We start from the raw sequence: 16,165 nt of genomic DNA on the forward strand, positions 1-16,165 counted from the left end.
ATGAACCTTTATGCTGCTAGAATGTTGTGAGTTAGAGACAATAGAAGCAAGTTTTGTGCCCTCAGTCACACACTCCAAAAGAAAAAAGAAAAGTAATCACCAAGTAAAGAAAATAAAGCCCTGGAATAAAATTGCCGTTTAAAGGATTTATACACTGCCACCACGCCCCTAAAAAACCCACAAAACCCAACAACGAACCCAAACCAAACCAAACCAAACACCTTCTTGGAGGAATTTATTTCAGCATTATCTGTGAAGGCCACTTCTTGGATCATGTCAGAGCAGCTTTTGTGAGAAAGATATTACATCTATTTCTAAGCCTCAGAAGAGAGCAATGAGAAATACACGTGAACCATGCAATCTTGTTTATTCAGAAGAGGTGAGAGAAGCTATATCCATATTTCTTTATAACTTTTAATTTCCTCCTAGGTTGTGTGCATAACCTAGCTCTGATTGGGACTGAGACAGGATAGAGGCTATGCAGCTTCTTGTGCTAATATCCAAATAATTTCCAAGGGACACAAATTTCACCAAATATGAAGAAAATAATAAATAATTTTTATCATCTGAATCACTTCCACAGAGTGAATCTCACACTGCTGCCTGTAAAAGAATTTTGGAGCTTCATAGCTGAGATCAAGAGTGGCTATAATAGTCCGTGTAAGATGATGCATTTGAAAGCAGTAGGAACTAATCAGGATTTACGTAGGAGTAATGTAATTTATGAAGTAAGTTATATCATTGTATTTCCATAAGAAGAAAAAGATCAGTCCAGGAGATCCCCATGCCCTCCTGTTTTAGAGTATCTGGCACCACCAGGAACTCCTATTTGCATGAGCTCTCAAGGCATGCACAACCCTGCTCTGCTGATGTTGTGATTTGAAAGGATCAATTTAGCAGTCAGGAAATGCTTCACCATAACTTCCAGTTATCCCTTGTTTTTATCTCTTCTCCCCACAACAATATTTCTTTCCTGGTTTCAACTCAGTCTAACTTTCCTGCAGTTCTTTAGGTGACTTGGCCACTTACTGGTCTCATTTAGGCTGCACACAACCCTCTCATTCTAAACGGAGTTAAATTCCATTATCTAAATACAGGATTGCACTTAAAACCAAGACTTCTGCTCCATGTCAAACACTGGGACCTCCATGAACTTACCCATTTCCATAAAATGCATAAAATAAAAAGTTTGTCTAGCTATTCCTTATTCTGTTGAACCAAACTCAAACTTCATAAATGGAAGTGCATTTACAGAAGAGAGGAACACAAACAGAAGTGGAAATAGCTTGAGCAAGACACTGATTTAACCAATCTCCTAAAATGACTTACAGGTAACAGGTTTTTTTCAGAGTTTACAAATGTACAAAGTTCTACTTCAACTCACTCTTCACTCAAGACAATAATTTACCATCAGTGACCAAATGATCCTTGTGCTATTCTGTTCCATGATTTCCTTCTCATTTTTAAGGGCAATTCATGAGGTGTTTTTCAGATTTCCTTCTGTATTGCACTGACCCTCTACATATTTGTATTAATACAAACACAGTGCCACAAACACATGTTCCTGTCACCTAAATGCTCACTCTCCTCTAAGGCTTGAAATGAAGAGGAAAAAGAAATCAGATTTATCAAGCAATAGATATTTGCATTCTGCTTTAAAACTGGCCCTAAAATTACAGTGGCAATATATGACTACCAAGGATTCATTCTAACCACAGAACTCAGGAACATGAACTTGTGTGATTTGTTCTGGAGACCTCCAGCATACACCTTGACATTATTTTTACTGCCAACAGAAAGTCCTCATCTCTGTCACCAGCTCGGAGCTCAGAACACTTCGGGCACTATTTTCAAGCACTTGTAGTAACAATGTTCCTTAAAGAAGAAATAAAACCAGCTACCTAAATGTCAAATATTGGGCTGTCAACTATGATGATAACACACATCCATTTCAACAGAGCTAAAATGAGCAAAGAAGTTATACCTCTCTGCCAAGCACCAAATCTCTCCAGTATGTTTTAAATCAATGGGATAAACTGGAGTCTCAGGTGACAGGGAGAATATCAGTGAGGCTGACAGAGAAGGCTACGAGTATGTGGGAATGCAGAAATGCCCTCTTGCACACCCTTGGTCATGTCACACCCTGTATCCCTTCATGCCAACAGCATCCTTTTTTACTCTGTGTTGAGTGATCACAAATTCCCCAGACACACAAGTGATCAGCATCTACCACTCTTGTCCTCTTCCTGAACATAAAAAACAGAGCCAAAAGAAAGCGAAAACCTCAGGGAAAAAAACCAAAACAAAACGCACAACAGGAATCAGGATATGCTTCTTTCTTTTCACTGTGGGTGCAATCAGGTGAACTCCTTCTGCTCAGAATGAACCCAGAAGATGTTTCTTCCTTCATCTGTTTCTTGATCCGCCCAAACATTTTTCTTCTCCCTACCCTAGGGAAGCCTTTCAGTGCCACAGCAATCCCATCACAGCAGGGTGGCCGACTCCATACAAGGCTGACAGCAACCTTCTCCCAGCTGCATGAGCTCCAGTCTGTGTCCTGTTGAACCTCAGCTCTGCCTTTGCCCATCCAGCTCAAGCACAAAAAACAGTACCAGAAAAAAAGCACAATGAACAGCGAGCTGACACTCCCCTCAGCACAGCCAATGACATCTTCCTCTGTTCCACCAGCCACAAAACAGCTCTCAACGTGCTGTAGGAAAAGGCCAGAAGCCAAACAACCATATCGCAGTGGAAGAGAACTACAGAGAACAAGGTCATTCCCCCCCCAGTGCCTCAGGACCTTGAAACACTGAGGAGTTTGTTCAGTAAAAGCGGAGGTGAACAAGCCCTGTGCTTGTTCCACCAGTCCCTGCCAATCTCATGAAGGAGAAAAGTCCTATGTGATCAAGCATCTGGTATTTAGCTTTAACACTAACCACAAGGAGTAAGACACACCAAGTTCCACTGAGTTTTACAAGCACTGGAAGGCAGTGTGGCCACTGTGGGAAGAAGAGACAGGCAAAGGCTGAGGGGAAAGCAGGAACTTGCTTGCTCTAGGTTAGAGAAAGAAGGAACACAGCTGGGGAAAATAAAAAAAGCAGCCTGGAGGTAACACAGATTAATCTGATACTTGAGAGTGAGCATGAGGCATCACTCCTTTGGGGCACAAAAGCAGGGAAACAAGCAGAACAAGCTCTTTGCAGCCCAGCTGTAACTACAAAAGCAGAGGCATCTGCTGTTCTGCAGTAGGCAGATCACCATCTTGCATCCCTGCCATGGATGCAATCCTTCCAACTCACCTGGCAATTAAAGCAATTAGCTGCTGAGGCTCCGCCTGAATTTGCCCTGTAGTCACTACTGGCTCTCTGCCCTTCCAGTCAAACTACAGTGAAACAAAAGGGTCTGAAACTTCAAAAGAGTCTTTGTCCAAGCCCCTCCTCCCAAAAACACCCCAAACCCTGAACTAAATACATTGTGCTCTAACACAGTGTCTTCTGGCTGTGACGACTGACCATTGTGATTTTCCCCAGACAGCAGCAGCCATAAAACACAAAGACACACCAGCAACAATGAGAGAGAAACAGCACCACAGGGGAAGGGACCATCTTAAGAACTTTCTGCCCCGAATGCAAGGTTAGAAAAATATCCCTTACCAAGAGTAACAGTGCACATGAATAAAAATAAGCAAGTCAGACACAATCCATTATACAGATCAAAAAAACCAAAACCCAACAGCAACAAAAACCAAGAGAACCCAAAAATCAGGGCAGCACGTCTGATAAGATGGAAAGCCTGCCTCTCTTCTGAAAGGTGGAAGGCAGAATCATGACTCACTGGCATCAGATTAGTGGATCTCATTGAAACGGTGCCCTGCTGCCCACAGTTCTCCTCTCATTCTGGTACTACATGAAATTGCTTCAGCAAACCTACTACCAGGCCCTCTGCACCCTTCGGGGGTTCATCTGTGAGGCACCACACAAGAAGACTGATTATGCACTATCTGCTTCATAAAAGTGTACAGAAACAGGAAGGGATTTACAGTTCTGAAATAGCAGTCCAAGACACAAGACTTAGTCAAGTAGTTTTGTGCCCAGCCTAGCTCTGGCAAAGCAAGCAGATGTATTTATATTTCAGTCTCTAGATGAGGCAAAGTCATTTTCCACTGGCAAAGGCTAAAGTTCAGGAAAAAAAAACTGGAACGGGGCACTGGATGTTTCACTTAGCAGTTTTCAATGCATTTGCTGCTGCAAGTAATTAAATTTAATGAAGATGTTGACATACCATGTATTGGAAGACTCAAGAAATCTTCTAGTTCTGACCTTACGTGTGTTTTGTGATGTGTATTGGTATTAATGACAGATCCGGTTTGGTTTGCACAACAGTGAAAAGAGTAATTATTCAGCTTCAAGGGTACACAGGAAGTGTTGTGGCTTTCTATAGATCAAGAACTGGTGACCAGTAAAAACAAATGGCCTTATACCACAGCAGCACGACTGAGGAGACATTAGAAACCACACCCAGGTCTGTTCAGCCTTGCACTTTGCTGTTTTATTTTGACAATTCTGTATTCCTAAACAGTAAAATTTTAAAAAACCATAATTTTGAATTACTGCACACAGTCATGATACAAAGAAATTTATGAGGCTCCAAATCTGCCAGCCATATGAGTAAAGAGCAGTGCTTTTCTCTACAACATGGTTAGGCCAATGGGGTCATTTTCAAAAAATAAAGGGCTACTCCAAAAATCAGTAATAGCACCCAGGGCAATTTAGGGCAGGTATTTCACACGCTCTCAAGAAGTCTCTGCTGTGGGTGAAGTCATAATGTGAAACTCTTTATCAATCCATTGAGTCACTCTACTTTACAGACTTCATGACAAGGGGTTGAGCTCGTGAGTCTCTCCAGTTTGTGAGAGGGAGGCAGTTCACCACCTCCACAGCCCCTGAACACGAGCACACAGTTGTAACACCAGCAGTGTCTGTGGACAAGTGCTTTCCCCTCAGCTGATGATCCCTTTGCACACAACTCCTGCTGCTGTTTGTGTTTTGTCACGTTCAGCCACACAATCTTTGTGTCCCTGCCTCGCCTGCAGCTCTTCCCTATGGAAAGAGAAGGGAGCCTTCCAGTGTGGCGCCTTGGCAATGCAGGTGGTGGGATTCCATTGCCTTGCACTGAACAGGAGCAGAGCTGGGAACACTTACCTGTGACACACAGAGCCCCACAGGATGACACCACCACCAAAAAACCCAAAAAACCCATTCTGGCCAGAGATCAACACGAACGCAAGCTCTTACTCTCACAAAGGCTGAAAGAATGTGGAAGCAGGTCTTGTGAAGAGAGTCATCCAGCCCTCCTAGCAGTTCGTAGCATTTAAATTTACAATTAACTTTTGCTGTGCAAGTTCTCCAAACTGTTAAGCAACATTTTGGTGTAAATCACAAATAAGTAAACTCAAGCAAACAAGCCAAACACACTTGCAAATATATAGGAAATCCCCACCACTTCCTTCTTGCAAGACAAAAAATACCAGTGAACTATCAGGAGAGCAAAAGAACATTTTACCACAATGGCAACCTCATCATGTTAACAAGAGCTGGACACTACAAACTATTCAGTGCTCCTACACTTTGAAAAGCAGAAAAATAGCACTCGTGACCAACATTATCTGGGTTGGTTTTTTTTTTTTGTGACTGTTCATAAGTAAAACACCCACAAACCAAAATATTATTACCCCACAGTGCCCAAAAAAACCCCTCTGAGTGCTTTGCCTCTGGTTAGAATAGCATTCAGTGAAAACAGGTTCTTTATATACCAAAATATTGCCCAGCAGGCAAAGAGGGGTACGATACAAAAGGGAGGATCTTTGAATAATGTATCTTTAAAAAAAACCTTCTCTGCTGACTCACTGAGAGTGACACAATCACCTTCTTACACTACTGCCCTGAGAGAAGCACACATGCCTCTGAATCACTGTTATTAACTGGACTGAAGAGGTTTTTATGCTTTCTAATGACAACTGTCACTACCAGAATTGTCACTACAGTTGGCAAGGATAGGTCTACCCAAAACATTCAGCACCTACTCCATTTTAGCTTCAGTTCCATGAAAAAAGTCTATCAGGCATCCCAAAACACCTCTGGGATGTACAGCTGAGTGCTTCAGGTAAGTCTGCTGCTACCAACACACAACTGAAACAGACAAGCCACAGAAATCTAAATACATTCACTTCTTTTAATGAATGGATCAATCTAAAAGAACAAAAGGAATGTTCTAAGAAAGGCCCGTCAGGGAACAATTTTTTCCGGGAAAAGAAGCATCACAGAAATTCCACTGGGCTGCTGTCCCAGAGCAGCTCTATTCAGACATGCACTCTGCTATTACAGCTCAGTACCCTTCTTTCTCCCTCTTCTACATTTTTACAGAGCTCCACAATCGACAAGATGAGTTCTGCTAGCTCCCCAAATACCCACAAGCCACCCTGCCGTATTTCCTATTCCAACCACAATACTCATTCACAGACAGGAACAGCTCCTCTCTGCAACCATTTCAATCACACAAGCCTGCTGCACACCTATCAACTCACAAAACAAGTTCCCTAACAATGGGATACAACCTTTTGTCTGTCTCTCACCTCAGCCCTAGTTCAGTGCTGCATCCCAGGTGAAATGACTCGATTCACGGTTCACACTGCAGGTTACTTTATACACACCCACAGACAAAATCCAGCTACACCACACCATGTGAGCCCTTCCTAATACTCCAGCTGGACATAATAGTACCTGCACAATAATTTCTTATTATTGGGACCAGTATTTTATCTAGCCTTGCACCTATTTTATCTATCACCTGCAACTCACAGGCCTGGGCCAGAGGCAATGGTTTACGGCCTTCTAAAACAAAAAAAAACCATTAAATGGTGTGAGAGCGGCCACCATTAACCTGATCTGCAGCCAACAGTATAATGTCAAAAAATTACTTAAAGCAGGTTATTCCTTCCTCAAGCAATGCTGAAAATGCTAACATGATTATTATAACACCTGTACTTGTCTGACCAGCTCCCCAGTGGGTGGCTTCTATTCTTGTCAAAGTGACTTAACCATTAACCCCATTTAAAGATGATCTAGCTAATTGGGACAAATTTGGCCTTGGTCTCAGGCTGTAGTGCGCAGTGCAAACCTAGGTAACAGAAGTCAACCCAATGAAATGCTTTTGTTAATAGAGTCATCATTTTATCTATTTTTAAGAGGAGTTCTTAAAGGCTGAAAAATTATCCTCTACAGGATCTGCAGTTGAATTTTAACTCCACTAATCATGAGTTTGAGGTCCCAGAATAAGCAAAATAATAATAATAATAATAAAAAAAAAGTAACTGAACCATCCTTCTCAAAACTGAGTATTGTCCTTCTGTATCTCTCCACACACCACTGCTAGCAAAAGACTGCTAACACACAGGAAAGGCTAGGACAGCCACTGAAAATTATTCTGCACTTCTTAAGTCAGTAACAGAACATTTTATTTAAAAGGCAGTAAAAAAAAAAAAAAACAGTGGAATACACCTCAAGATGTACTCAGCTTGTTGGATTAGTTTAAGCAAGCATTAGCAAAGAAACTCAGTAATTTCACTCTTCCAGACAACCCACTGACAAAAAGTTGTCTGGGAGCAGCTGGTCAAAATCTTTTGTTAAGATTCTGATTCTGACCCAAAAAGTGACTTGCTAAATCACAAAAATATTTTGCATGTCTTTTTTTTTTTCTTCAATAAAGTATTTCTATGCTAATTACTTATTTCTTTCAATTCCTTTCAGCCATTTTCTGAGCTTCTTTTTCTTGCACTCTTTCTCATTTCACTTCTGGGTTTTTTTGTTGTTGGTTTTTTGGTGGTTTTTTTTTTTTCTGGTGAGAAAGAAAAGGAAGCTAGGACACCAAAAATGCTACAGAATGATTACTGATAGTGATTACCTCCCATCCTTAGTTCACCAGTATTCCAAGCAAAACAACAAATAACAAAATTCTTGCTGTTTAGCAGCTAGAACCACTCAAGCTTCTGGAAAAAGAAGTATTTTCCCCTCTTCTAACACTCCTTCCATACATTCCAGTTCTCTGAACATCTGCAAACATTCTCCTTCCATGTCAATGAAACTCATCCAGGAATTAAAGCTGTTTTGTTTTGGCTTTTTTCCACAGAAGAGCTCTTTTCTTAACTGGTAGCAAGTGACACCCAAAGATGCCTCATAAGCTACTACTTAAAAAGCCTTAAAGCTTGCTGTGATACCACACAACACCTCTTCTATTTCTCTGTTTAAACAGTGTCCCCTCCCTCTGCTGCTGTCCAAGAGTCTTCTTCCCCAGCCCTCCAGCACAAGGGCATTAACAGCTTTCAAAGGAAGCACTGAAATGAAAACAGTGCTCAGGTTCTCCTTCCTGTAGCTGAATATCTGAAGGTACTTTTGGTGCCCTCTGTAGCCAGGACAACAACAATAACTACCCTTACTACTATTACAGGTTCACATTTTAAGCTTAATCATGTAGTTTAACTGAAGTGCCCTACTAACAAGATTAGGTATTAGGAAAAAAATTGTTCCCTGTGAGGGTGGGGAGGCCCTGGCACAGGGTGCCCAGAGAAGCTGTGGCTGCCCCTGGATCCCTGGAAGTGTCCAAAGCCAGGCTGGACATTGGGACTTGGAGCAACACCTGGGATAGTGGAAGGTGTCCCTGCCTGTGGGAGAGGGGTGAAACAAGATGATCTTCACGTTCCCCTTCCAACCCAAACCACTCTATGATTCTACGAATGCAACGGAAAATCAGCAGCACGGATGGAATTTGAAGATCCCTTCCCCACCGGCTATCAACAGAAACTATGAAAATCTTCTACAATGTAAATATCTGCTAACAAAGCCAGCAGTGACATATTCCAAAGTCAGCTGGTGCAGTGAAGGGACAAATTAATGTGGAATGAACCAGTGAGGCCCTCAAGCAGATCACTTCCTACAACACCACGTTTACTCTTGGTTTTGATGCAACTTCTGGGTTTCCTCTTAATGGTCAAATGAAGATGCTTTAGGTGCAAAGCTGCCTGCTGCAATTTTGTTTGCAATAAAAATATTAAGCGGCACCTTAGACAATTAAATTCTTGCTCTGAGGCACCTCTTACCATTAGAGTCCTCCACTTCTTCAGCAGGAGTGTGGTTCTTGGAGGTGTGGTGGGCGTGTGAGGCTGCAAGGTTGACAATGCGGGGTCTTGGTAGTGTCAGTGCTTTCCCATGCACTTTCAAGGAGTGCTCTTTCAGCTGGCTGATTGTCATGGTGGAAAATGAGCAGGAGGAACATTTGTAGGCATGTTCACCTGGGTGAGCGAAATACAGGCAAGTCATCAGCTCACAAAAGAAACAAAATGGGGCCCTCACACTTCTCTTACTGAACTTGGCAGTAAAATTCCCATGGACTCTTCAGCGAAAGAATGATCCCAAAGAAAACAAGCTATGCATGTCTCCTTGCTGGAGCAGTCTGGAGCCTGTGGGTGTAGACACCTGCTTTGGACCAAAGCATCACTTTCTGACAACTGCAGATCCTTGCACAGCAGCTGAAGTCAAAAAAACAGAGACCAGACTCTTAGCATGCCTGTGTTGCATGGTATGGGAAGAAAACAGACTCTGGGATGAAAATGGAGTCACTTAACCACGGCACTTCCAAATTTCTTTGGGAGCACAGCAACTAGAGATGGTGAAATCACTTGTTTCTGCATGCAGCACATCCAGCGTCATTATTAATGAAGCAAGAAGGACACTACAAAACTTTTAACAAAGGGCCCTCCACAGAAAAATAAGAAAGAAAAAAAAAAATTTAAAAAAACCCCCGCCAGTGTGGTGTAATTACATTTGGGAACGGTCACAGTTTTCCTTGTGAAAAACCTGCCATTAGGCAGCAGTAATCTTCACAAAAGTGGCAACCAAGTCAAGGTTGTGAACACAGCAAGGCCAAGTACAAAGGGTGTACCTACGAGGCTGTGTGGAAGTGTGTTATGAAAAAGCACTAAAAGGAGTGAAAGAACAGAAGTAATGCACAGTAGTGGATTTAATTCTGAATACATTCCAAGCCATAGAGACAGCAAACAAAGGGAAACAAATCTTGATACAAGATTTGTTTTGCATGGAGGCATGGAGGCAATTGGAACACAAAGTGAAACTGTCCCAACACAAACAATGTGATATTATATACAGGTGCCAAGTTATTGTTTTGGAAGTGCCACTTCCATGTACAAGAGTAACACTGGCCACATATGAGTCATACATAAAGTGCCAAAACTAATATAGGAGTGAAATATTCATGAACAGGAACAGAAGAACGAGAGTTCTGGTAATGAACGAAGCAGAAAATGTTTTCCACCTCTCAACAAATCCAGCAAAGAAGGTTCTCAAGCAGCATGGTTTCCCACACCAGAAATAAGTGAACCAAAAGAGAATATGAAAACACACGTGTTGCAGCCAATCAGAGTAAGCACACCTGAAAGGATTAGCAACCATCCTCCACAAAACTCCCACCCCTGTCTTCCAGAAAAACCACACTAATTGTCAGGACAAAATACAAGCTCTTAGAACGCCCTTTTTTGGTGCACCTGAAAAAGAACAGATCACTCAGAGTCTGAAGTGGTGAAACAAAAAACTGTCCTGCGTGTTTTTTTCAAGTGACATTCCTCACCTGTGCATTGTGTGAGCCACATATTTCCTTTTTACAAACAGAAGTAGAACATTTCTTGAGTAGCACGCACAACGAGTTGTTCAATGGAACATAAAAATTTGTGGACAAAAGATATTCCAAGGTTACGAGATACCAGTGGGATACAGATAGAGACCTTCATGGCTTTGTCAGTGTAAGAGATTCCTGGATGACAATATGCACCAACCAACCATTAACTTAAAAACACCACAAGACATTAAAGCAAATAAAGGATGATTACATACCAAGCAGCCTAGACACACTAATAAATATGCTCACTATTCATTTCAAATGGACATCAAATCATGAAAGGATGTGCCTGATTGCAGAGGAAAAGCGACAGTTTGGCTCAACAGAAGTCTTCTGCACTTTTTTTGACTGCTAGTTTTGCATCTGACAAAGTAATCACATTAATACACATACAAATAAATAAATAAATGCAAGGATTTATGTAGTGGGTCTCAACACTTGATATGTACTCAAAGCATTATGTTCCAGATTACGCAGAAACTGAACAGGCCCAATGCTCTTCTCCTGCAGTCACCCATTTCTGCATTTCCAGAGTAATTACTAATTAAGAAATTGGTAACAAGGATCCCTCAAAAACACAAGCAAAAAAAAAAAAACAACCCCAAAAAAACCCCCAAAAAAACAAAAAAGAAAACAACAGGTGAAAAAGTTCAAATGCAAACAACAAAGAGCCCGTTTAGAGAAACTGTAAACTGTTCTGCTCCACGCCAAAGGAGATGGCACAACTGGATGAAAAACAAATGCCAGAAACACTGGTACCAGCTGTCACACAAGAACGGATTTTGTAGTTCACTGAATTTTGATCCATGCCCAGAAAATGAGGGAGAGAGGCAGACTGAGTAAAACACTTCAGGATTCAGGATTTTACAGACCTTTATAAGACCTCCAGGAGACTTCAGGAAAAATTCGGGAGGACTGAAGTTTTAAATTCTAAATAAACGGATAATGAGATGATTGACAATTGACAAAAAAATGGCAACATGAGAGAGTTTCAGAGAACCACCATGTTACTGAAAAACTGGGGCGTCTGAGGAAGTCAGACATTTGTTCAGTAATACATACTTCTGAATGACTGACTCAAAACATACTAAAGCAAAGGTCTGACTGAAAAACATACAAGCAACTTTTCTGTGACGTGACCATTCATTTGGTAGATATGGGACTGAGGCAGAAACACATCTGTAATCCTTTGGAAACCCTATTACCCAAGTCATTGTGCGAGCACTATCTAGGCAACCATGAAATTGTGTTCTTGTACAATGCAAAACACGGCCCTTCAAGGGGTGTCCATCCACTAAACCAAGTTCAGAAGCATGAATTCCTAATAAATAAATCAATGAACTACATGAAGAGAAGAGTGAAGTAAATATTAGCTGCACGGCAACTTTGGGTCTAAAAATCTGGCAGGTTCAAGCAGGAAGCCCAGCTGTGTAATAGCATAAAGAAAACATTACTTTGTGGTTGGTGAAAATAAAGAACCATGGCTCCTCCGTACAGGATGTGGGATTCTGTGACCTGGAACTGCTGTATACAGTTGGATTTCCTAGAAGGGACAGAATGCCATGGTCCCATAGAATGGGAAGGTGGCAAAAGTTGAGCTAATCTGTTTTATCCATCCAAGTACAGAAACTGGCACAAGCTCTGTGAAATCCAAAAAAAATACAGGAAACAAAGTACACAAGACCATCAATCCCTCCTATACTTCTGTAGATGACAAATGCCTTTGGATCAATGGCAACAGTTAATTTTTAGTTTGGTTTTTTTTTTTAATCAGCAGACAGCTAGAAATTTCTTATGCCTTTTCCCCCCATTTTTCCACCTTCCTCCTCCACCACAGCCAGAGTATATGACTTTAAGCAAGCAAAAAATAGAAAAAGGAACATTCTTGTAGTCCTTTTTGTCAGAAACTCCTGTTCAAGGAGTTCCTAGTCAAAAGTTTTTAACAACTGGGCTGGTTTTCAGGTTCTCAGACTGGTCACTATTCTATTATTTGCATCAGAGTGCATGTTTGGATTGCAAACCAAAGGATAACCTTTCAATTCAGGATGCATGACGGTGCCAAGAGTCTACGGCCGAGGAATAAAGATGAGGAAATCCTGAGTCTCATTTTTTAATGATCAACGGTGCCACAATCTCAGGTGACCTACTCTGCGTGACACATCACCTTCCCAGTTCCAGTTCCTCAGAAGCATGTCTGCTTGCTTGCTTGCATGGATTCCATACTGAAATACAGAGATTTGCAGATTTCCATGTCTGGTAATGCAATTCTGACATTCTCAGTCTGTTGCACACAGACCTGACTCCCAAAGTTTGCAGTGTTTGGTTACAACATGAAAACCAGTATAAGACTCTACCAAAACCAAGGTGCAGTTCACAGTCTTTTTCCCAGAGTCACCTAAAGCAGAAACATAAATACAAAGAGCAGAGCAAAGCTCACTGCCAATTTTGTTATGGCGTCTGTGGTGTTAAGTGATGAAATCCACTTGGAGAAAAGCAGAAATAAGGAAAAAAAAATACCACTCATATAAAAGAAAAGAGAAGAAAGAAGTTCTTGAAGTACCCATCATTTTAAATCCCTGCCCTTCCCATTACCCAAACGCCCACTTATCCCAACAGGTTTCACTGGCTGGCAAGCCACGACTGTGGCCTTTGGAAAAAAATCTTACCCAGTTCTGGTGACAAAACACGTGGTTCAACCCAGCATCTGTGATCAGCCACAAGAACAACACGGGCCATTTCAGCTGCCAGGCTGCAAGACTCAGAGAGGAAAAACTTACCAGCGTGAGCCTTGAGGATATGGGTTTTCAGGCGGCTGTTGTAGGAGGACTTGAAGGGGCACAGTTTGCAGCGGAACGGCTTGTGGTGTCCATGGTGGGTCTGCATGTGGCGGTCCAGGCTTGAAAAGAGACAGAAAGGGAGACAAGAAAAGAGTCAACCATTTCAGCCGTCCCTTCAGAGGCAAACCAAAGCACTTTATAGCAACAACAGAACAAGTAAGGATTCTTTCTCATACTCTCTCTTCAACAAACTCAACACATCTGCTTAAACAACAAAGTCAAACCTAGTGTGATGGAAAGGAGCAGAGCTGACACCAGTTCTGTTCATACAGAGAGCAAGCCACCTAAATAAACTTACAGGGCAAGATTAGTATAAACTAAGTTATGCATGACCCAGAAAGAAGAAATATGAAACAGGCAAGAAATTATTTTCTTATTAAATGATCATTATACAGTTTTTCTCCTGCCAAACGTTTTTGTGAAAATATGTCCCCTCTTGTCCTGTTGATCAAGGATTAAAAAAAAAATAAAAAAAAATATATTTTTTTTGTTGACCAGCTTTACTGAGGAAGCCTTCTTTTGGTTACTGCAGCAAAAGCAGATTAGAGATCCTGCTCTGGGGAGGGTGCCAGCAGGGTACAGTTGATGAGTTCCAGGATTAAAAGGCAGCGGAGTTTCAGAAGCAGCAGTGTAGGAGATTCTACATGAAGCTCAGCAGGAGGAGAAGGGGTGGCAAAGACCAGCCTCTACTTTCTTCAGGGAAAATGGAAGTACCAACAGCCTGAATACAGCGAAGTGATCAAACACTGCTCTCTCCACAATTTGCTGTAGCAGCTCAGTAAAGTTTGGAGGAGGAAAAAAGGATGTTTCCCACATTTTCTAACATAAGATCAAATTCATTCTAACTGAGTGAATCCTGCAGAGCTCTGCAGTTCCTACACTGTGGCTGACAGGCATGAATTCACTGTCTCTGGGTGGCAGGCAAGTAGTCTGAGCCCAAGCTGTAAACATTTCCAGTGCAGCCTCTACTTTGGACACATTTCTGCTTTGTGATCTCGTCTTAGCTTGAGTCATCTCACACACACACGGTGATGGAACAACAACAGGGCAGAGACACTGCAGGAGTTGCAACTTGCCAAAACTGCCCTCCATCCCCCACTTAGTTCTGGATGTATTTCGGGCATAGTTCTTTTTATTTGTCCCAAATTGTCCTGCTCTTTTATGGAATATCAACATGTAGCTCAAGTAGCAGTTGCTCCAGCCCTGTCACGCTACACAAGATTTCACGTGATCTTTAGTCCCACACTGACAAGAGCCTGAGCCAGAAAATCCCTGTTTACGAGAGCTAACACTGAAGCCTGTGTATTCAAACATCTGATAACAGCAAAAAAAAAAAAAAAATAGAAAATGAACTTGTATCTCCTCTCAGGGTCACTTCATACAATATAACTTTAGCAGAAATCCAGGATGGGGATTCTGGCAAGACAAAATGCACAGGTTTCCTAGAGAAATGGGGGAAAAATTCTCCTAAATGAGTAAGGCTTTGAATGCCTGCAGTGAGTACTTCACAGAACAAAACTTGTTTTAAATAGCCTCCAGGGAATGAGATTACTTAACAATTAAAGCAGGCTGCCAAAGAGGTATGTAATACATATTAAGCTATTATAAATATATACCTCAAGGTACTCTACATGGCAATAATTAAAACTATATTCACAACCACATACTTTGCCAGCTGCACTCTTCCAAAAGGAGGTTTTAAAAGTTTCGTTCAGATTCAGGCTGTTTAAACATTTGGTTTGGTTTCTTTCACAGACTTAATCTCCCAGGAGAATAATTGCATCAGAAACAAAAATAAAAGAAGAAGCAAACAACTTCAACAACAGAAACCACACCTATTATCAAGTTAGGTGATGAGCTCTTCCCTGCCATCCACCACTTTTTGATTTACCCATCCTGCAACTTCTGGGACATGACTTATCCTCTGCAGGAAACAGAGTAACTAGGCACCAAACCCAACAAAAGTCTGATTGTTGAAGCAAGTTTACTGGGCAAACAGCAAGTCCTGCAGGGGCTCTCCTCACTGTCAGCCTTCCCAAAGCAGTACACATCCTTCCCCTAAATCCCTTTCCTACTCTGGGCTGCTCAAGCCCGTGGACCTTCCCAACAAGGCAGACCAAACTGTGGCATCAATTTGCAGTGCTGTGACACCACCAGAAACCTTGCTTTTTAACACAAGGAACTAAAAAAATGCCTTCTCTTCCACATGCATTTGATTGCAAAGTGGTGACGTCATCACCAAATTTAAGAGAGAGTGCTGTGAATGCCTACATCAAATGAGTACCTGGATCTGTCTTCTTTTGTTAAAAGAGTGAATAAGCAGCTCTCTCCCCAGACATTAAGAGAAAATACAGACCTGTGAATCAGGTCCAGGATGCCAAAATATATCACAAACCCCATTTTGGGGGAGGGGGACACACATTTTTACAATTAAAATAATTTCTAAAACTAACAAACTTAAAACTAAGTCAAAGCTCAGGGAAACAAATTATAAGAAATGTGACTATTAATGATCAACATGTATCAGACAAGGAAGCAGGGTGAAGGAGTCATTCCTATACCACACTGGTATGAATTTGAAATAT

General features: G+C 41.6%; 1 protein-coding gene across 4 annotated transcripts in view; it reads right to left on the reverse strand.

Moving 5' to 3' along the window:
- The window catches only part of ZNF462 (zinc finger protein 462), an 87,673-nt gene that overhangs the window by 23,203 nt on the left and 48,305 nt on the right, over positions 1-16,165 (reverse strand). For 3 of the 4 annotated variants that reach the window (XM_048290612.1, XM_048290610.1, XM_048290613.1), the window contains exons 6-7: positions 13,521-13,639; positions 9,152-9,343 (exon numbers count right to left, since the gene is read on the reverse strand). In XM_048290612.1, coding sequence (XP_048146569.1) covers positions 9,152-9,343; positions 13,521-13,639 — 311 coding nt within the window. The remainder of the gene's footprint in view (positions 1-9,151; positions 9,344-13,520; positions 13,640-16,165) is intronic. The other variant, XM_048290614.1, reaches the window with a different exon arrangement.

This window comes from Corvus hawaiiensis, chromosome Z (assembly GCF_020740725.1).
Source record: "Corvus hawaiiensis isolate bCorHaw1 chromosome Z, bCorHaw1.pri.cur, whole genome shotgun sequence".
Lineage (NCBI taxonomy): Eukaryota > Metazoa > Chordata > Aves > Passeriformes > Corvidae > Corvus > Corvus hawaiiensis.